The sequence below is a fragment of the Dryobates pubescens genome, chromosome 24 (assembly GCF_014839835.1).
Source record: "Dryobates pubescens isolate bDryPub1 chromosome 24, bDryPub1.pri, whole genome shotgun sequence".
In the NCBI taxonomy this organism is placed as follows: Eukaryota; Metazoa; Chordata; class Aves; order Piciformes; family Picidae; genus Dryobates; species Dryobates pubescens.
In genome coordinates, this window is record NC_071635.1 from 5,345,234 (window position 1) to 5,366,488 (window position 21,255).

The window sequence follows — 21,255 nt, forward strand, 5'->3', positions numbered from 1 at the left end:
TTAGAACAGGGAGGGGAAACCCCCGCAACAGAGGGAGTTTGGATTTGCTAGCGACCTGACGGGGCTGCCGCGGGCAAGAGCTGCCGCAGGTGCCGCGCGCGCAGCTGGCTGAGGGCAGGAGGAGCGCGAGGGCTCGGCGCCCTGCCCGCGCAGGCAGCGGCAGTGCCGAGGCCGGCCCGTGGCGAGGAGGCGGCGCGGCGGCGCCCCCGCCCCGGTGAGCGCGGGAGCGGCGGCTCGGTGCCCCTCCTCCGGTAAGGCGAGGCGGGGCGAGGCGGGCGGCGCTCGCACCCCGGGGCGGGCAGCCCAGCCGCTCGGCTCCGCGCCGCTCCGCACCTCCCCGCGGGCGGGCGGGCCGCGGCTGGGGCGGTGCCGCGCCCGCTGGGTGCAGCCGTCTCTTGCCCGGAGGAGGCTCCGCTAGACGAGAGAGGAGCTGCCGCGGGCGCTCGCCCTCAGGCGGGCCCCGGGCCGGTGACATGTTGGCGGAGCGCTCCTGGAGGTAACGGTTGGGGCGGGGGCTGCTTTGCGCGGTGTCCCCGGGCCCGGGGAAGGGGCGAAGTCTCCCAACTCGGCGGGGCGGCCGGTGCGCGCTGCCTGGCCCTGGCCACCTCGCCGTGTGCCTCGCTCTGCTCCCCGCAAAGTTGTTCGCTGCTGGTAAGGCGCTGTCCGAGCCGCTCCGGAGGCTCTGAGCCGCCGCGGGCACCGCCTGGCCCGGCCAGGGAGCGCGCTTACCCGGTGTGTGCGGGGCGGCAGCGCTGCCGGGGCTCCAGCTCTAGCAGACGGGCGCGTTCCGGGTGTCCCGCTGCGCGGCGGGAGAGGACATTTTGGGGTCAGGTTTGTGTTTCTTCGGGATTTATTTTGTTTTGTTTCTGTACCGGCTCACTTAGCATCTCACTGCTGCTGTGGTACCCGCACCAAGCCCTCAGCGCTTGGCTCTTCTCCTCCCGGAGCTCTTCTGTGCGACGTTGTTGCCCTCTAGTGTTTGTGGACGTGGGTCGATTGTTGTGTTGAGGAGCAAAATTAGTCCTCGTACGGCAGTAATTATTAATAACTTCAGATGTTCGGAGTTACTTGTATCTCCAAAACCTCTTGCAGGTATTAGTGCATGTTACTGCTCATCTCAGCTGTCACAGGGAACCTTTGAGAGCGGACAGAAAACTTATGTAATCTTTTGCATTATGACTTGTGGTAGAGAATTGCTGCAGGTTTTTGTGTTACGGGGGTTTGATTCTTAATAAAACAAAAAGTGGAAGAAATTATTTTTTTCTGACTGCCATCATCATCACTTGGATCTCTCTTGGTGATGAACTCTGCTGTATTAACCCTTTAAACTTTGCTTTTGCTTGGGAGTTGTGGAGGGAGAGGGAGAAGTGATGGTATGGGCAGGGACACGATAACGTGCTGTACATTTATCTTAAAGACCTTGGGTAGATCGTTCAGCCTTAGACAGTGATGCTGCCACCAGTGCTGAAAAATCATTGGATTTGTCTCAGAAAAATTGTGTGAAGTGTAATGATACTTTCTTTGTAGAAGGTGTAATTCAAAGGTAATGTGGTAATTTGAAGATCAAACACAAGTTCTGTACTCTGTTACAAAGTCTTCCAATCCTTCTTTTAAAGTATTTAATCTTCATAAATAAAGTATATTTAATCTTCACAACTATTTTCAATGACAAATCCTGATGCATGAGCTCCTAGCCTGTAAGGTTATCTAGTAATGCACCATGAACCAGTGCAGGCATAGCTGCTGAAAACTGCTTGCCCCAAGCACTTGAAAAAGCTTGTCTGCCTATCAGGTTTTTCTTCTGCCTAAGCCATTCAGTTTGTTGTGGGTTTATCTGTATCTATATGGGAGAATGTTAGCTCTTCCATGTACACACATTACAGGTTTTGTTATGTGATACTAAAGGGGCTCAATGTCTTCCCTTGACAGTTCATGTCTCATCTCACCATCTCCTCAATCAAGTTGAAAATACCTTCTTAATAGGCAGTGGTAAGCTCTCATTCTCAGCCTGGGTTTGCTCACCTGAGTTACCACAGCTTGAGTACTTCAGCCAGTAGAGTAATGCTGCAAGACAGAGCTCAGTGTTTGGAGACACAGTTTCATATTTTCAAAACTAGTTTAAAAAATGGAGCACTTCTGTCCATCTCAGGGTTGGTTGTTTCCAAAGGCACTTTGCAGCATCTTACCATGTCATTTGTATGTCCAGAGATTTCCATTTCAGTGACGCTAATGTAATGACTTTGGAGTACTTCTTTAAGGTCATATTTCAGCGTGACTGGCCAAAGCAGGTTTTTATGTTCAGAGCAATTAAGTAGCATTTAAATGCCCATATTAACATATTGTACAGTATGTCTGGGTTTTGTCTATCCTTCATTTGAAACTTGTTCTTCATTTAATATAGCAGAAGCATGGTGCTGGCACTGTGGTAGCGGCCAGTTTGCTAAGAACAGAACCAGAATATAATGATGGGAATTATTAGATGAGGAGAAAGGTATTTAAAAATACATCCAGGTCCATGTAACCAGACAAATCTAATGTATCTGAATACCAGTGATGACTAATCAGTCCTGAGCTAGCTCCAATTCTTGGCAGTTCTTGATGAAAAGGAATTTTGTTACCCTTTAATAATATTGTCTCTGTGTAAGTATGACTCAACTTACTGTTTTTAATCAAGGGGCACAGTAAACAGTTGCCCTTGCACAGGCCCGAGGTAAAGCTAAACCAGAGGTTTTTTACTGTGCTTTGGAAAATGGGATTTGAGAGCAATTTCTTACTGCTTGTGGATATTTTAGCTCAGCCCATTGTTTTAATCTTGATAGTTTTTAACACAACTGATTTCAAGAGGGATGTTTCTTATAGTTCTTAGAATCTTACTGATATTCTTGATACAACTTCCATATGTTTTTTGTTTGCAGTTTTAAGTCTATGTTGAATACCTGATTTCCTATTTGAGCATCTATTCATTAGTGTATTATAATGTGAACCTCAAATTGATACCATTAGAGAGATTTCTTTTTTTTTCACTTCCATAAAACATCAGTGCTGATTATGAAACTGAATGGTCAGAACCACAGTTTTTTAAGCTACTGAATGCAGGGGATGGCATGATTCTGCTGCATGGGAAAGCCAGTCACACAAAGCCCATGGAAAGGGGCTGTGTGCACCATGAAAATCTTGGTGCAAAAATTACACCAAGGAGGGCACAATGCTTGTGGGGTTGCCATGACAGAGCAGAGACTGCCAAAAGCTGCCCAGGAGTCTGAGCCCAGGCACTGGGTTCCAGCCTAACTGCAGACTTCTGGGGAGGCTGCTGTGGTATTGATAATACAAATTTTGCTGCTAGAAAACATTAAAATCAAGACTTACAATTTCATGTTCTTTATGTTCACTTACTGCATCTCATTAATAGCCCAGTCCTCAGCCAGTTTTGTGTCCTGTAAGTATTTCCATTAGGGTTATTGTGCTGAAACGAAGCCAAGAATCTGGTTATTTATGCTTAGCAAAGAAATAACAAACTAAAGAAAGCTGCAAATGGTAGGAACTCACCAGGCTTCTTTTGGTGCACTTCAGCTTTTTTGAGTTCACCACAGTATTTGTTCTCTCATCAGCACTAATCTTGTTAATGAATTACACACAAAAAAGAAAAACAAAACCCACATAACCCCTCACCAAAAAAAAAAACAGCACGCCAACCAACCAACCAAAAAACCCAACCCTGAACCACAACAAACCTACAGCTGAAGATCTTGATACTAATGCATCTATTTCATGCTAGCTGTCTGAAAGCACCTGTAAGTGTGACTATCCAGAAGTAGTGCTTAGAATTGTAAATCTTCCCATTAATACAGTGATATTTATTTCCTGTACCTATAAGATTTTACTGTAAACTGCCCTGGGCTACAGCAGTCACGTTTAGAGTAGATGGGAGTGATATTGAGTCTTGCTGTACTCAGAATAAAATGCAAAACTTACTTCTATGACTCAGCTTTCTCTTAACAAGGTCTCTGTAGCAAGTCCACAACTTAAAATTCTTAATGTTCAGAGATGGTAATTTTCACATTGAGGAGGCATTTTGATACCTCATACTTGGAAAAACACAGGTAAAAGCTTCCAGTCTGAAGTTTCAGGTGGCATGAAAAGGCAAAATGCTGTAGGATATCAAATGCCAATTCCTCTAAACTAAGAAAGCTCTAGATAAAAAACCAAAGAGGCAGCTTTTACTGCTTTGCTTGGTAGAATAGAATAGAATTAACCAGGTTGGAGAAGACCTTCAAGATCATCGAGTCCAACCTATCATCCAACACTATCTAATCAACTAAACTATGGCACAGAGCACCCCATGCAGTCTCTTCCTAAGCACCTCCAGTGATGGTGACTCCACCACCTCCCTGGGCAGCACATTCCAATGGCCAATCACTCTTTCTATGAAGAAGTTCTTCCTAACATCCAGCCTAAACCTCCCCTGGCACAGCTTGAGACTTTGTCCTCTTGTTCTGGTGCTGGCTGCCCAGGAGAAGAGCCCAGCCCCCACCTGGCTACAACCTCCCTTCAGGAAGTTGTAGACAGCAAGAAGGTCTCCTCTGAGCCTCCTCTTCTCCAGGCTAAGCAACCCCAGTTCCCTCAGCCTCTCCTCATAGGGCTTCTGCTCCAAACCCCTCACCAGCTTTGTTGTCCTTCTCTGGACACGTTCCAGCAATGCAAATTATTTGCTAGGTAAAACTTATTTCAGCATGACTTTTATGGAACATTGCATTCATACAATGTCAGACACCCGTTTTCAGGTGCTTTGAATGTAGGTGGGACTATATCCTGTTTTCATGGAACCTCCGTTGAAGGCAGTGGGCTGACTGCTTACATTAGCTACAGGTCTTTTTCATGGGTTTTCACTGAAACAATGCTAGCCAGCTTCAACTCTTCTGAATTGTTTCTAGACCATTTGATTTCTTTTTCTTTAGTTTTTTTTTAAACCTGGATGTTGTGGGAGTTTTGTTTACTCAGAGTTTTGTGGATTTGTTTCTTTGGGTTTTGTTTGCTTTGTTTGGGTATTGCAGTTCAAGCTATCATGGCTTCTTCATTCTTTTGTCATGAAAGTAAGACTCCATCAGTACTGTCCTGTTCTGAAATACTGCTTCTAGTAACGTGCCCACTGTTGATACGCTCTGAATTCCGCCCCTTGTCTGGTTCTGCTGTTGGAAGTGATACAAGGCCTGGACCATTTCCCCGGAAGCCACATCTAAAGTTGTGATAAAAGTCGCTGTAATAATAGTATTGATAGGTCCTACAGTGTGCTGTAGGTGATGCACCCTAAAGATACCTATACCACTGTCAATTCTGCTGCATAATGACTTAGTTTAGCATGGAACTGTAAGATACCACTGGAGTATCTATCACGGACTGTTGCTCTGATAAAAATGCTGCTGTTTCTCTTACACCTTGTCAAGGCTTTGAAAGTATTTTGATGTTACTAAGTGCATGTTCTCTCTGTAGTTGGTTGGTTGGTTTGGTTTTTTTCTATGTTCTTTTGAACTCTCACTGTGCAAAACAGTATTAGAGTAAGTGGAAGTTACATACACAAAGTTGATTCAGGTGAGCAGGCATTTAAAACTTGTGCCATACTCTCTTCAATTCCCCTTCCTTTCTGTCTTCACTGCTGAGTGGATGCCAAGTCTGTCTGAATCCTGCTGGGTCTTGGAGAATTCCTCATTCTTCAGTGTCAAACCCTACATCTGCTTTGGCATTTCCATCCACTCCTCCTTACATCTGTACTCTGTACCCTGGAGAAGTACCTGCAATTAGATGCTAAGGATACTATAACAGAGATTTCCTTGAAGGTTTCTGGAGTGGCTTCTGCTTCTCTGCGCCATGGAGCAGCATTAAGAACTGCATCATTGCTGCAAATGTTTCAAGTGCTCCTGCTGCTTACTTTAGCAGCCCATAGGTTGCAACCGTTCTGTACTTTCTTATTCAAACAACTCTGTTTAAATCAGCCCTTTTTGGCTATGAACATAGGTCACTAAATTTTTCTTGCTTCAGACAGGGTTCAAGTGACTGTCAGAAGCACAAGCTGGTAAAAGAAACTTCTACATCATGCTGACAGGAGCTTCCTCTCAATAGGACTTTGGTGGGGTTTGTCATAAGAATAGGGGTATTTAGGGGCCATGTTAGAAGAGCTTGGGGCTTAAAGAAGCAACTGGACATTGTTCTTGTGTGGTGGCTGACTGTGTCATTTCAAGAAGCGATCCATTGTACTTTTGCCAGCAAGAGTTCCACTTTGCACGCTCACATCCCTTTTGTAAAGCAGGCCTGAGTTCTCTGTGAGGTAAGCTAGCCAGGCCTATGGCTATTGAAGATAAGTAGGTGTATGTACAGCTTTTGTACAGAATGCAGTATTAATTTTAGCCACTAAAATCATGAGTTTCTTGTCATTCGGGCAGCTGAACTGGAAATGCAAAATGAAGAGAATCCTTTGTGTGTGTAATGAAAAATCAGCTGTCTGGAACCATCTCTCTGGTTTTACTCGTTCAGGACAGAGCTACTTCTTACCATATTAAAGATCTCTTTTCTGCTATCTAAACATATTCTTGAAGCTAGTGTGACAAGGATTTGACATCCCAAAACTTTCAGATCGTTGTTAGGTCTTTAGGCATTCTCTAAATTATTTTTTGATGCACTGGGATTGTTATTTTTGTCTAACACTGATGAACCTATATTCTTGGGTGAAAGGCAAGTCTCCTGGCTTAAAGCTATGTGCCAGTTTCTGTGCAGATGCTGGTGAGGTTGAAAGCTGGGTGTAAATCCACTCAGAACAGAGACTGAATTACACACTGCATTATTTAATGCCTTTTTTTTAAATACAAAGAACTTCCAACAATTTGCAAAAGAGTACACAGACCAGTAAAATGCTATTACTTTACCTGTGATGTTGCAGGAAAAAGTGTAGTTTTGTTTGGAAAGTAGTCCTGTAATACTTGTAGCATAGAGTGTATCAATACATGTGTATGCAACAGTTAAAATGTGCATTTTTTGATAACAGCTTCCTGGTTCTTCAAAAATTAATATAAGACAAAATATCTTTAGTCATCTAAACTGGTGTTCCCCCAGCTTACTAGGGGTGGAGGGAAGAAGATTATAAATCTTCTTCAATGTTTATGTTATCAGCAGTTAACTCAGAGTTAAGTTTTATCTTTGGGTAAAACATATTCAGAAAACCCAATAAGTTATTTGCCACCATATCTTGCTTTTCAGAGCCTCCTGTGTTAACCCCTCTTTTACTTGATCCTCTGGGCTAAGGAGCCTGTGAGACTGAGACATTCAAATGCATTTGGCACCTGGTGGTAGCAGGAAGAAATGACACTACTAATGCATACTTTCATAAAGAATCTATCAAAGCTTTGAGCTGTTTGCTTCTGAACATGCTGTAGTGATTCCTTTGCTCACCATTAGTTCAAGTGTGGTGATATTTCACAGGAGTGATGCCTCAATTAAATCTCTGATTTTCTTTTCTTCTAGACTATACCTTCTGTAAAGCCCTGTGGAAGATAGATGTGTGTGCTGCAATGGTGACATAAATATTTCAGAGGACTGGAACAAATTGTTGAGAATCTGTGTTGGTTTTTAATGCTGTTGTCAAGAACAATCTAAGGCAAGTAAACAACATGAGTTTTATCATGAAACTTCACAGACATTTTCAAAGAACAGTTATTTTGCTGGCCACTTTTTGTATGGTGAGCATAGTTATTTCTGCATACTACTTGTATAATGGCTACAAACAGGAAAATGAACTTCCTGAAGTCTCTTCAGAACTGGAATGTGGTGATCCTCAACTATTGCCATACAAGCTGATGGAGATGAAGACCTTGAAGCCTATTGATCCCCTGAGGACAGATCTTGTAGTGCTGGTGTTTGTGGAAAGTCAATACTCAACATTAGGCCAAGACATAATAACCATTTTAGAATCTAGCAGATTTCAGTTTCACATTGAGATTGCACCTGGAAAAGGTGACCTCCCGGTGCTTACAGACAAGAATAAGGGCAAATATGCTCTCATAGTATATGAAAATATTCTGAAGTATGTTAATATGGACTCTTGGAACAGAGGCCTTCTAGATAAGTACTGTATAGAATATGGTGTAGGTGTTATTGGATTTCACAAAGGCAATGAGAACAGCTTGCAGAGCTTTCAGTTGAAGGGCTTTCCTTTCCATGTCCACAGCAATCTGGCTATTAAGGACTGTTGCATTAATCCTCATTCCCCACTGCTCCATGTGACTAAATCTTCTAAGCTTGAGAAAGGTCCCTTGCTTGGAAATGACTGGGCAGTTTTCCAGATTAATCATACAGCTTATCAACCAGTGATATTTGCAAAAGTAAAGACACCAGAAAACCTTTCACCACCTGCTGCTCTAAGTGCTCTCTATGCCACAGTAATTCATGACCTGGGGCTCCACGATGGGATTCAACGAGTCCTTTTCGGCAATAACTTGAATTTTTGGCTGCACAAGCTGATTTTCATAGATGCCATCTCTTTTCTGTCTGGCAAGAAGCTCAGACTCTCCTTGGATAGGTACATTCTGGTTGACATAGATGACATCTTCGTTGGGAAGGAGGGAACGAGAATGAACACCAACGATGTGCAGGTAAAGTATGTGCTCAAACTAATAGTTATTGCATCAAAGTGCCATTTTTGGTCATAAAGTGCATAGTTATTAAGAGTTGGAATTTGGAAAATGCAGACCAGTAGGTACCAATGCAAAATGTCTGGGCTTTGAAAGAGAAGAAGGTCTGTCTGGCCTTGAGTAGTCACCAGTTCCAGGTGTAGCAGGTACTTCAGCCTTGAGGCTGGAGAAGAATCCATGCAGTGTCACTTGGAGCTGTATTAGAAACGAATGCAAGCTCAGACAACTCGCTGGTTACTATCACTTGTTTTCTCTCAAGTGATGTGCAAGTCCTTGCTGAGCTATGTTCTATAAACAGGTTGGTGAGCACCTCTGAATTCTCTTCCGCTTACTATATATGGAAAATAGTCTCTCAAAAGGAAATTAAAAATAACAGTTGCTAAGTAACTGATAAAGAAATGAGGGTGAGAGTGGTAGTCTTTTCACACTCCTCACAACCCACCCAACACACCCAATTCTAAACATAAATGCAGTGTTTAACTCTCCTATCTGACAATAGCTTTCATCTAAGCACATGCTTCAGTGGCATTTGAAAACGGCACAGGACTTCAGGGCTGGACCCAAGAGCTGCTCATATGTAATGTGCGTGTTGCTGGTTTTACAAGCAGGAGGTAAATGTGGTGAGCAAAAGTAAATGTCAGCACAAGCTCTGAAGAACAGACTGGACTAGTAGCTGTTTGGAATCGGTTTCAGATGTCTGGAGTTAGTAGCAACATTTCACCTTTCTTATCTCTGTTACGGCTCTTCCTTGCAAGCAAGGTTTGTGTTAATATTGGTCTTAAAAGCCCGCTCTGTCACTAAATGACTTGACAGTTTTAACATTTTAAGTTGCACGTTCCTGAAGGTCATTTTTCACTCTGTTGTGCCATTCGAGTGAGGTGGTGGTTATAGGTCAGCAGAGGTAACATCTCAAGGTTATTCCTTGTCACCTTGCACAACTGTACTTGGCCTAGAAGTGAAAAATCTCTAAGGTGCTGGTTGTTGCCCTGTTTGTGCTAAAAATAAAGGAGAATGTTTTGTTAAAACATTCACAGCTGAGAGGAACTGGGAAAAGGAAAGGCACTGACAGCACTGCGTGTATCAGTGTTAATCTATTTGTCAAGCTGCACTAACCCTGCATATTTGCTTCTTAAGCAAAGGTTTGAACTTGCAGTTACACTTTTAATTTGCTTTAAAGTTGCGGCATACTCTCTTTTCCTAAGATTCTCTGCACGGGCAGTTGGAACTCCTTCCTAAGTAGGTGTTTTCCTTCTGTACACAAATTGCACAGAAGAGAGCTGGAGTAAAAGGTGAGATTCAACAAATGGTGTTTCTAGGTAGAACACAATGGCAGCGTTTTACTTAGTTTGGAAAGCATGCTTTGAGAATTTCCTAAATGCAGACTCAAAAGTCTGGCCCACATCAGTGGTGGAACTCCTGTTCTGCAGAAGCAGCAGTTTCTGGAAACAGCTTAGATAGCACCTGAATAAATGCCTTACTGCAGTAGCAGTTTGAAACAGTATGTTTTGTGTTGTGTCTCTTTGTGAGTGGCACCTTAGGATTGTCATTTTAGGATGAGGTAGGATAATTAATTGCCAGAATTACTTACTAGAAACAGGAGGCTGTTTGAGACAAATTTAATTAAAGCAGATATAAAAGGATAAGCTGTATTGTTTCAGGAGAATAATTTGCAGTGTGTCAGAATGTTGTCTTCCCAAAATAAACCTGTCAAATTAAATAGAAGTAATACCAAAGTGGAAATAACTTTTAAGTAGGATAATTTCATTTACTCAGAACTGTGTTCTGAAACAGTGGAATCTGAAAAAGAGTTCCCTTCTGATTTTTCATCTACTTAAAGTTAAAATGTTCTATTAAACATATTGTTAGGACTGTCAGATGCAATGCATCTTCATTACTGTTAATATCAAAGGAGTTATCCTCTGTGGCACAATGGCATGTGGAAGGAATGAAATAAAATCAATTTGGGGCAGTTGAAAATCTGTTATTGTAAAGTATGTTTGTGGATAAGTGACATCCTATTAAACAGGAGAGGTGCACTGGGTTCTGCACAAGTGTGAAAACAGGTTGCTAAATGTAGACTTGTATAATTTCAGTAGTCATGATTAACCCATTTCTATTAAGCTTACATTTTAAACAGCAGTATGGATCCAAGTATAATGCTTCTTTGCATTTTAATTGGGTAGTCATTACATTGCCATTCACAGAATGACTGAGGTTGGAAAGCAGCTCGGGGTGTCATCTAGTCCAACCCCCCTGTTCAGTCTGGGCTATGTCCAAGCACCTTTGACTGCCTGCAGGGAGGGAGACCCTAACTGTGTGTAAGGCCAGGTTTTCAAGGGAATGTCTCCTTCAGGTATCTAAATGAGATTTGCAAAGTGGCCAGAGTGGTTAATGTTTGGATGTTAGCCTAGACTGGCCACTTTCTCAAAGTTTGTTAATTGGAGATGAGCACTTAAGAAAATTGCTACCATAAGGTTAAGTGGTAGGTTTTTTGTCGGTATTATATATTGACTTTGGAGAAGGTCAAGCCAAAAGCAAACCCTCCAGAATGAGTATCTGTTGCACCTCAGGCAAAGTGGTGGTACTACAGCATATCTGTAGTGTCAGGGACACAAGTGTGAAGAGCCCTTCTGAAAATCTTCAAATATAATTTATCAACCTGAATCCTGTGAAACTGAGAAATGGTTTATTTCATTCAACAACAAATGAAGTTTATTCTAGTTTCACCACAACTGCTTCAATTAAAAAAAGAAAAAGGAAAGCAAGCAAACATCTTGAAACTGTACTTGAGAATTTGAGAGTCCCTGATTGTTATAAATTTGCCTGTCACTGTGTGAAATCAGGACTGATGGAACATAGTTCTTCAATGTAACATAGTGAGTGGCTGTCACTGCATCACCAATAACCATCCATCTTCATATTTATTTACTTTATCTTTCTCTGGTATAATAGAAATAATGGAAGAGAACATTTTCCTGGTCTTAATTGCCTCCCACTTTGAAAATAAGCTTGGTACTGTCATCTCAAGGTTCATTTTTCAGTAACATTTTTCCTCTCCTAATGTCTGTCAGGCAGGAGGGACCATTATGCTGTGACAATGTTATATTTTATTTTCCTTGTGTCTTTTAGAAGGCTAAGAGGCTGTGCAGTGCAAATAATTCATTTAAATGGACATACACAGAAAGTCTATCTTTACATCCACAGAGTAAGTTTATCTTAATAGACCATGACTGTTCCTGGCTGATGGTCTACTAATTTAATATCTTTTTTTGTTACAATTACTCTTTGTGGAAATTTTTATAGTTATATTGAGATTTTTTCCAAGAGCAAAGCAGCTGGTAATAGAGGGGAGATTAAATACAATGTTTTCCATGCTGACAGTCAGTCTAGTGCTGGTGGTGTGGGCAGTAAGTTGGTACCTTTTTCTTCATTTCCCCAATGCAGGCACTTTCTGTATTCCCTTGAGAGTTGATCACAAATGAAAAATTAGAGCATTGAAATTATTTTTTCCAAATAATTGGCTGTGTGATCTGCTCTTGACTGTCTTGTCCTTTGTGTGCTTTTGAAAAAGAGGCATTTTGAATTGAAGTCAGGATGGGTATCTCTTCACTTTCTTCGTGTCAGTCTAATCTTTTTCTGCACTTGTAATTATTCTTTTCTAATGGCCAAGAAAAAGGCTTCATATTAACCATATTCATTATTGGGAGGGGGGATGCTAAATCTTATTTTTTTTTCTTGTTCTATTTTTTGAGCACTTAGGCACTGCAGTTAGTAGTGTGCATTGAAATGGGCAATGCAAGCTTGAATCTGCATTCTTTTGGCATTAGAGTATTGAAGAGTTGGACATCAAGTGCTGTCCTCTTTGTGTGCCATCTGTGCCAAACAGTGTTCTCATAATGGAGAGTATTTAGCCAAAAGAATAGACTTGTAGTGTTTTAGGCTCCATCACTTGCAGTCTGTCATCTTGCCCAGACTTTGATGTTTAGAATGTAGACAGCTATATAGGAGCTAGTCCTCTAACCTTCCTTAGCAGACAACATAGGAAAAATAGCTTGCCTTAGACAGACATTAAGTGAATTGTACCTTAAAAGTATGTATTTGTTTCTGTTGTTGACTGAGATCAAATATAAATATTTGCATTTGGTCAGATCAGTCTTCTTCCATGTTCCAAAGCCAGTGCTGTCAGTTCTGTATTATTTCCTTGGTGTACTGGTGGCCTAATCTTTCATTTAATATAATCCCATTTTGTTTAATAACAGATTTCTCCCCTAAAAGCTAATTGCATTCCAACTGTATCCACATTAGTTATCACAGATTAAATAACTACAGTGCTGTAAAACCCATGGAATGTCTTTTCACCCTGTAGAGCAGATGTGGAAAGAAATTAGAACTTCCCATGGTAAAGCTCACTCTTGGTTATAAATTAAAAAAAATACAGAGGCATATCTTTTTGAGTTACACTTGCATGGGAGTTACCTAAATATTTGCAGCAGAAGAGAGGCTTAGACATATTTTGCATTAAGGCAGAGTGGCTAAAAGGTGCAGAAAGCCTGAACTGTCACAGGAAGAAGTCTAGTTCTGTAAGTTAATTGCTGCTTTATCTATAGGATCACATGGAAGGTTATCAGTAAAGAAATGATAGATGTGTCATCCAATGTGTTGAAGAATCAGCAGAGATACTCATGTCTATTTGGCTGTACTGAGCTCTAATTAATTTTTTTTTATCTCCCCAAAGCAAAGATCTTTTTAATCACCTCTTTAAATTACATCAGGAATTAACTATTAAAAACTTTCTTTTTGCTAGATCATTTTCCATTCCCAGTCCATTAGCCATAGTACCTTTATGCTGCTGCTCATTGTGCTTGCTCTGTGTGCACATATATTCTTTCTTAATTTGACCTGAAGCTCCTGAGGTGTTTAATATTGACTTGGTTATAAAACACAGGTCCTAGATGTAGAATTTTACAGCTCACTACTGATGTGCTGCAGCCTTTGAGGCCTTTAGCAAAGCAGTGTAACTTACATTATTGAGGAGAATAATGTTCTGTGTATCTCTTCCTACCTGGTTTTGCACTGAGCCTAAAAGATGCCAAGTATTTCCTGTTTCCAGAAGACACTTGTGGCAGTTCTGCACATCCACGAGTGAGCACAGTCTGCACTTCAGAAGTGTCTTGTGTGAGAGTTGTGTCAAGAGAGCAGTTCTGTCCCATGCTCCTTCATTTGTATTTATCTCAGCTGTGAAGAAACTGAAGTGCTGAGTGCAGCGTGCTCTGGAGCACTACGACAAAAGAGATCTCAGAAGGCCAATGCAGATGGCTAATCATAAACTTTTTTGTGCTGATTTTTTTTCTACTTAGTTTTGCAGTGCTGCATTAACTGAATCTGTTTTGGTTTTGTTGATTTTTCTCTTTTTAATTTAAAAGCTGTGACATTATACACTTTCCTGCAAACCTAAATCTTGAAGCAGTGACTTTTTCAAGGGTTGCACCCATCTCCTCCTGTTGTGAATTCAGTGGCAGGGACCTAAGAAAAGAAAAATCCATCTCAGTTGTAGCTTTTTCATTGTCAAAGAGGCTGCAGAAACTGCTTCTTGCCATGGTAAATCCCAAGAGATTTTTGAGAGCAATAAGAATGATTTTCTTCAAGCTCTTCTACCGGAGCACCAGAGTTGACTTCTAGTTGCATGCTTCCTGATTCTTGGCTTGTGATCATGATAGAACCAAAGTAAGGCTATCTTGGCTATGAATCAGTTGTTGAGTTCCCCACTAAGTAGTTGTGCAGAATGGATGCAGTCATTTATATCTTTCCAGACAATTACAGGAATTACTTTACTTTGTAATTCCCCACATTTCTCCATAATGGTGAAAAGTTCACAATCCTGGGGCTGAATGGAACTCTGTTCACAATGGTGTTTGCTGATTCCTGTTCTTGATTGTCTTTTGTGACATAAAAGCTACTTTATTTCAAATTTAAGCAATTACACTCACCTGAGATCATAGAATCAGAATGGTTTCAGTTGGAAGAGACTTTTGAAGGTCATTTAGTCCAACCCCCTGTCAACATCAAGTGGGCTAACCGAGTACGTTATAACTCTTTCTGCCATTTCCTTTATTATGCAGAGCATAAGCTTCCCTTCCAAACAAATCCACACAAACACTCATGTCTATCCAGTGCACCCACTATGAGTGACAATGTTCAGAGAGCAAAAGAAGGAAGTTGAGAGAAGGCACTTGGGTGTAGATGTTGCAAAGTTAATGCACCAGATTGGGGCAGGGTTCTAGCTCTGCCATATGTCTAGAGGCACAATGGAGAATAGTTCTATGCTGAAAGTGCTTTCCTGCCTCCTGGCGTTGTATCCCCTCAGCTATCCTGTCATCCCTTTCTTTCTTTAGATTGCAAGTTCTCTTGGTCAGAGGCTCTTTTTGTTCTGTGCTTTTTGCTCAAAAAGAACTTTGATAATACAAATAATAATAATGCAACTACAGCTTGCCACAGAGCTGTCCAGATTCATCACCCTACTAGTGGCTGTTGCAGGATTTGTTGAGGGCTCTTCCAGGTGACAAGTGAGCGAGTGCAGTGGAGTAAAATCTTTACAACCAGCAAATAAAACCACACTGCAGACAGTGAGCAACTAACTGTAAAACATGGCACCAAACTCAGGCCTGCCTCCTTCTGCATCTTCGCATCAAGTCACATCAAGAAGACGCAGTCTGCTAAAACAAGAAAAATGAGGGCAGAAGTGGGGCTCTGTTCCATTAGTTTCTTTTACAGCTCAGCTGCATGCAAAGTGTCCTTTCTGTTCACTCTGGCAGAAGTCAGTGCAGCTACATGACTGGTTCCTGATTCCTGTAAGCATAAGCTTACAAAACAAAGTAAAAAGACAGGCAGTTCATCATATATCGTATTTCTCAGGGAATAACAGTGCCTTATCTATTTCCAATTCCAGGTTGTTTTTCTATGCAAACTTCAGCATTTGACCAAGGTAAATGTGTTACTCCCTGTTTAAAAATTATGATGTTTGACAGAGCATATAAACCTTATGACGGCTTTAAACAAATATTTACTCTTCAGGAGATTCTATCTGATCCTTTACAGTCCTGGAGATAAGTTAGTACTGCTCCTTAAAATGTAGTTTCATGTCTGGAATAAATCATAAATTAAATATTATTTCATGCTGCAAAACCTGTGCTGCAATAGATTTGCAAATGTGACTAGTGGAGAGGTGGAATAAAAAGTTGGTGACTGTGTAAAGTAAGGCTCAAAGGATTCATTCCAACCCAAGTCAGTAAATTCATGTGACAAAAGCCCCTCCATGCCATGCCGAGGTAACGGGCTAGCTTTGGGAATATTGGTTGTATTTTTGAGGAGCTAATGAGCCCCACAGCTCCTGTTCACTTGCCCTTTCAGTGTTCTCACTCCTGGGAACAACCCAAGTGTTTCTGCTACCACTTTAAAGCAAACTTGGACTAAAGATAACTCAGAGTTGCCTTTGATAGAACTCTAATGGTCTTGTAAAGGAGACTGAAAATAATTTTGCATTTATAGAAACAGTGTGGGGAGGTTATGGTGTAAAGCATGTCTCTTATCCCTTGTGCTATCTCACTGCCTTCATTAGAGGTAATAAAAACATTGAAAAAGTTGATCCTGAAAGTATCCTAAATATAAGATGAATGCTAAAATGCACCTGAGTTTGTAGTGTAAGCTGGTTTGAAATTTAAGCTGACCGTGGAAAAATATCATTTTACACCAGGAAAGTGCTTCATCTCACTGACAGAAGGCTTCTAGTGTATTGTGCTTAGTTCTGTACCACTAATCTGAAATGTGTGGAGAGTGCTTAGAGAAGCCAGAATAGTCAGGGAAAGTCTGAATAAAAACTGAAAAAAATGAAGGCTAAACACTTCAGTAAGTAACAATGGCCAAAGCAGAAAGCGGTAGGCTGCAGAGAGCTGCAGGGTATAAATAGTGAGGATGGATAAAAACTCTTAATGTAAGGCACAGAGATATGTAAGTGAAGGCTGAATAGCCAATAAGAGTTTCACAAGAGAGGCTAATATCCATGAGGAAGTAAAAGCATTATCTAAGTCTTTAAAAATTAGATTTTGCAAGAGGATATGAAATATGCTATTGGAAGGAATAGAATATTGACAGGGAATTTGTAAGATATATTGTTAATCTCTTACAGTATAATCAACTGCAGAGCTCAGCCTGGATTCCTGTGTGATGGTTTCTCTGCACAGGATAGAATTTGGCCAGCTGGGATATTTATCTGTGTAGATCTAGTTTCTGCAATGTTGTGTTTTAGAATTCATACAATCATAGAATGCTAGGGGTTGGAAGTGCCCTCCAGAGATCATCAAGTCCAACCCCTCTGCAATGCAGGACCACTTAAGGCAGGTCACAGAGGACTCTGTCCAAGCCGGTTTTGAAGATCTTTAGAGAAGGAAACCCTAAAGCCTCTCTGGGCAACCTTTTCCAATGCTTCATCACCCTGTCAGATTACTCAAGCAAGATTTCCCATTAGTCGTAAATCCATGCTGGCTACTCTTGATAACCTTCCTTCCTTCCATGTCTTTAGAGATGGCATCCAGAATGAGCTGCTCCATCACCTTTCTGGGGATGGAGATGAGGCTGACTGGTCTGTGGTTGCCTGGACCTTCCTTCCTGCCTTTTTGAAGACTGGAGTGACATTGGCTTGGATGAATATTTTGGACTGATGTGGCCTTTTTGGAAGGTGTTTTTATGACCATAGCTGAAACTAGATAGATTACTTTCAGTATGGAATGCAAGCATTTGTGTAAAACCAGGATGTGTGCAGAGCACCTTCTAACAGAATCATCCCCACCTTGTTTCTCTTGCTAACATCCTGTGTTTCACTAAAGTCTTAGGGGGGGGGGTCTCTGTCAAATTATATCCTAGGTACTATGTAGGAGGAAGTGAAACTCCACATTTGTATTAACTTCAAGTTCTTATGTCTCTTCTGTGTGGACCGCATACAATCCTGAAAAGTAGGGCTTGAGGAAAGCATTATATCTATTATTTTATGCAATCTTGTCTTGCTTGCTTTTTCTTTTTCTGTCATTTCTTTTGATACTGGTGCTGATCTAGCAGGGGAATTTCAGCAAGTTTGGAACTACTCACCAAGAGGAGGAAAAAAGTAAATATTTGTGACCCTTTGCTGGTGAGCAAGCTGAAGACTGAATTCCCAGGTGCTTCTGACATGGAGCTTTCAGGCAGAAAGACAAAATGAAAATCTTTTTGGTCAGAGCTCTTTTTTCTGTCAATAAAGATGTGGCATAGAGAGAAAAAGAGCTCTTGGTATGCCTCAGTGCACCCCAAATAGAGACAAAGGTAGCTAGATAGTTTTTATTCACGTGCTGTATTAACAGAAGCACATGAATCTTTTTGGCTTTTTTAGGGAGAAAAAAACCTGACCAAACAAAGAAATATTTGTGAACAAAGAGAGTAATATAGCCACTGACAAACTCAGCAGAGCACATGTGGTGACCCAGCTGCACCTTGCTGTGCAGTCAAGTGCGGCTACTATGGTCTCTGCTGCTGAGATTCAGCCTAGAAATTTATCCCATGTTGAACCTTCCAGACACTTTCAGCATTCAGTAGCTGTACAGAGCCAAATGTTGCCAACAGCAAAGTAAAAGGCCCAAAAGCAGCAGAGCCAAGCTGTGTTCGGTGGATAAAGGAGCGCAGGCTTTGCTGCAGCAGAAGCTCATGGCCAGCCCATGCAGTGTAAGTCAGTCTTGCCTGGAGAGTAGCCCTTGTCCTCCAGCCAGACTCTGCTTACTGTGCCTATTGGCTGGAGTGACAGCTAAAGTTGGAGGTGGTGTGTGAAGAAGCATTAAATAAGAAATAGATGTGCTGGTGATAATGAATATGGTGCGAGGAGCTTGGATAACAGCTCTCTTCTTCCCCAGCTGGATGACTATAAAATATATACATCATTGGACCAAAGAGTCATGCCATTAATGTAACCTCTGTGGCTTGTCTAATGAGAGGGTGCAGAGCCATAAACGCTTTGCAACTGTGGCTATTGTTTGAACCTCAGTTTTGGAGGCCGAGCATTTACTGATAGCTGCGCGTGAATCACTGAACAACTCTGACAATTCATCTGCTGCTGATGGGCTGTGGTAGAGACAAGGCAGACTAAGCACACACAGCAAAGTGGCCCAGTAGTGAACTGGAACAGGATCTGAACTATCTTGTCACCCTGAGAGATCATTTGTCATGCTCAGACTGAGCCAGCTGTGTGTAAGGAGTGTGTGGCTCTACATTACAGCTTGCCTGAGTGCTTGTGTTGTGGTTAGCAGACCTCAGTTTCTCACTCTGTGGGCTCATCAACAACAACCAGATCACAAGACCGTAACTGGATAAGTATGAAGAGATTTTAACTGCATTTTAGAGTCACTTTATTTTTACTTTGAGCTCTGTTATACTCTGACCACTTGCCTCGTTGTGCTTGGTGTTTCATAAGCAGATAAAGTGTTAGGCTAAAAATGCAAGAACCAAGTTTTCTGATGAATCATGTCTGACCAAAATCTGGGGGAAAATATCATAAGCAGCAGTGGGGTGTTTATTAGTGCTATTTTAGTTGACCTGAGGGGTTTTTTTTGCCCTTTAATTAAAAGAAATGCAGGATTTTATTTCTGTTAACTGCAGAATAACAAGATCATTTAGCTGTTTAGTAATAGTAACCTCTTTCTTCAAAGTACAGTTTAATTAAGAGCTAATAATACAGAATTTCACACAGAATCCTGGAAACAGCACACCAATTACTTTGTTAAATAGTATTGGCACCAAGTGTTTAAAACCTTACCTTGCCATAATTAGCTGACTTTCATTAGCTGCTATCTCAGATCTCCATGAAGCCAGAAGCTGATAAAAGAAGTTAGAAATAAGTCTTAAATCTCTTGGTTGTAAAAATTATTTACCTAGATTAAAGAGCCTAATTACTTGAAAATGTCTAATTGGACCATCATCAAGATAATTAATGTATGGGATATATAAAAACACCCACCAAAGGAAGTCTCAGTAACATTAAAACTGTGTTCTCATGAAAAAAACTGTTTTCTTGAAATCATTTGAGACATTTTCCAAAGTGGCTTCTTAGATTTTTCAGTCCATTAGTGGGCATCAACTTCAGATACGGTTACTGCATCTGTGCACATAAAATTGTGCCTTCAGAATTGATCAAGACCAACGTGTCTTATATTGGACACTGAAAAATCAAGGTACTCATAGTTGGGCTCCTGCCTGATGTCTCATTTTGTTGACACCGTGAAAGGAAGCTGGGTTACCACCTCATGGTGCTTACTGAATTTATAGAAAAGACTCACACTGACTTCTTGAGCTGGTGAGTACAGACCTTACTATGATAGGAAGTCAGGTAGACAGGTGCAGACCTGGCAAACAGTCACATCGACATAAGCCAGCAATGGGAGCCTTTCCGGTCCTGCATGTTAAAGAGCTGGGCTCCAAGGCATCCCTGGCTGATAGTTTAGACACAGTTGCTGCAGGTAGAATCTATCTGTCAGTAAACTACAGTAATGTTTAAATAAGTGAAACAGGTACTTTGTTCCTTCTGCAAGGAAGCTTTGCACACATTTTCTGGTTCAGATTCTACCATGCTACACTGTCCCTTTGTAAATAGATGTGCCACTGCCATGGGGTACTTCTGAACTCTTACACCTTTTAAAGGGTGTTTTTCGTTGAAAGAATGATTTGTTTCTTGAAGGTACAGTATTTTAATAAACAGTTTCCACCGTTGTGCTGTATGAAATAGCTGGAATAATTGACTCGGCTCACAAGGAGTCAGGTATTCATGAATTTGAACATCCATATTGTCAGCAGTTTCGCTTTTCCCATCCCTGCTTCTTCAGTCTTCTGTTGTTGCTGGATTGTGTCCTCTTGAACACCTTGCTGCCACCAAACTGTAGAGCAGTGCCCTTTCCCCATTTACATGGTTTAGGGTCTATTTATAATTTATAGTCTCTGCCAGCTAAACACTTTGCAGTAAAAGCTGAAGACTTTCTTTTCTTTTCTAGCTCTCCCTGTAGTGTCAGCTCTGTTAAGAGAGTGTACAGTCAAAGGAAATTTAAACATTCTTCTCCTTTTGTCTGAAGAATTTTGTCCAGATACAGCCAGTATACCCAAAGCAATTATTCTTTCTCCTGCATAGATTAAATGTTTATGGTAATGGGTGTCAAAATGCTAATCGTGGAAATCCAGAAAGAATAGACATTGAATTTTAATGATGTTCCAAAATACATAATTTATCATGAGGGAAACATTTTTCCTCAGAAGTGAGATAGTCTGTCTAATAAAATAATGATCCCCAGCCATTTGGGATGGACCTTCATGAGGCTGCCTTCTGTTTCTTCCTGCCATGCTACCTCTCACTGCCTTCATTCACCCCAAATTATTACCCACTGCCTTCCCAGCCCTGACTGCTGCCACAGACTCCTGAACACCTGCTGTCATTGTCTCATTGCTTCTCATTTTCAAGTCCCTACCACTGCTGCCTCCCCCTCATCTTTCTCTTCCCTGGGCAGCGTGTCCTCCCTCCTCC

General features: G+C 41.4%; 1 protein-coding gene across 1 annotated transcript in view; it reads left to right on the forward strand.

Annotated features, from left to right (window-relative positions):
• Positions 1-266: 266 nt before the first annotated feature.
• The window catches only part of LOC104310339 (N-deacetylase and N-sulfotransferase 3), a 54,447-nt gene continuing 33,458 nt past the window's right edge, over positions 267-21,255 (forward strand). The window contains exons 1-2 of the mRNA XM_054172626.1: positions 267-496; positions 7,510-8,636. Coding sequence (XP_054028601.1) covers positions 7,656-8,636 — 981 coding nt within the window. The 5' untranslated portion in view covers positions 267-496; positions 7,510-7,655. The remainder of the gene's footprint in view (positions 497-7,509; positions 8,637-21,255) is intronic.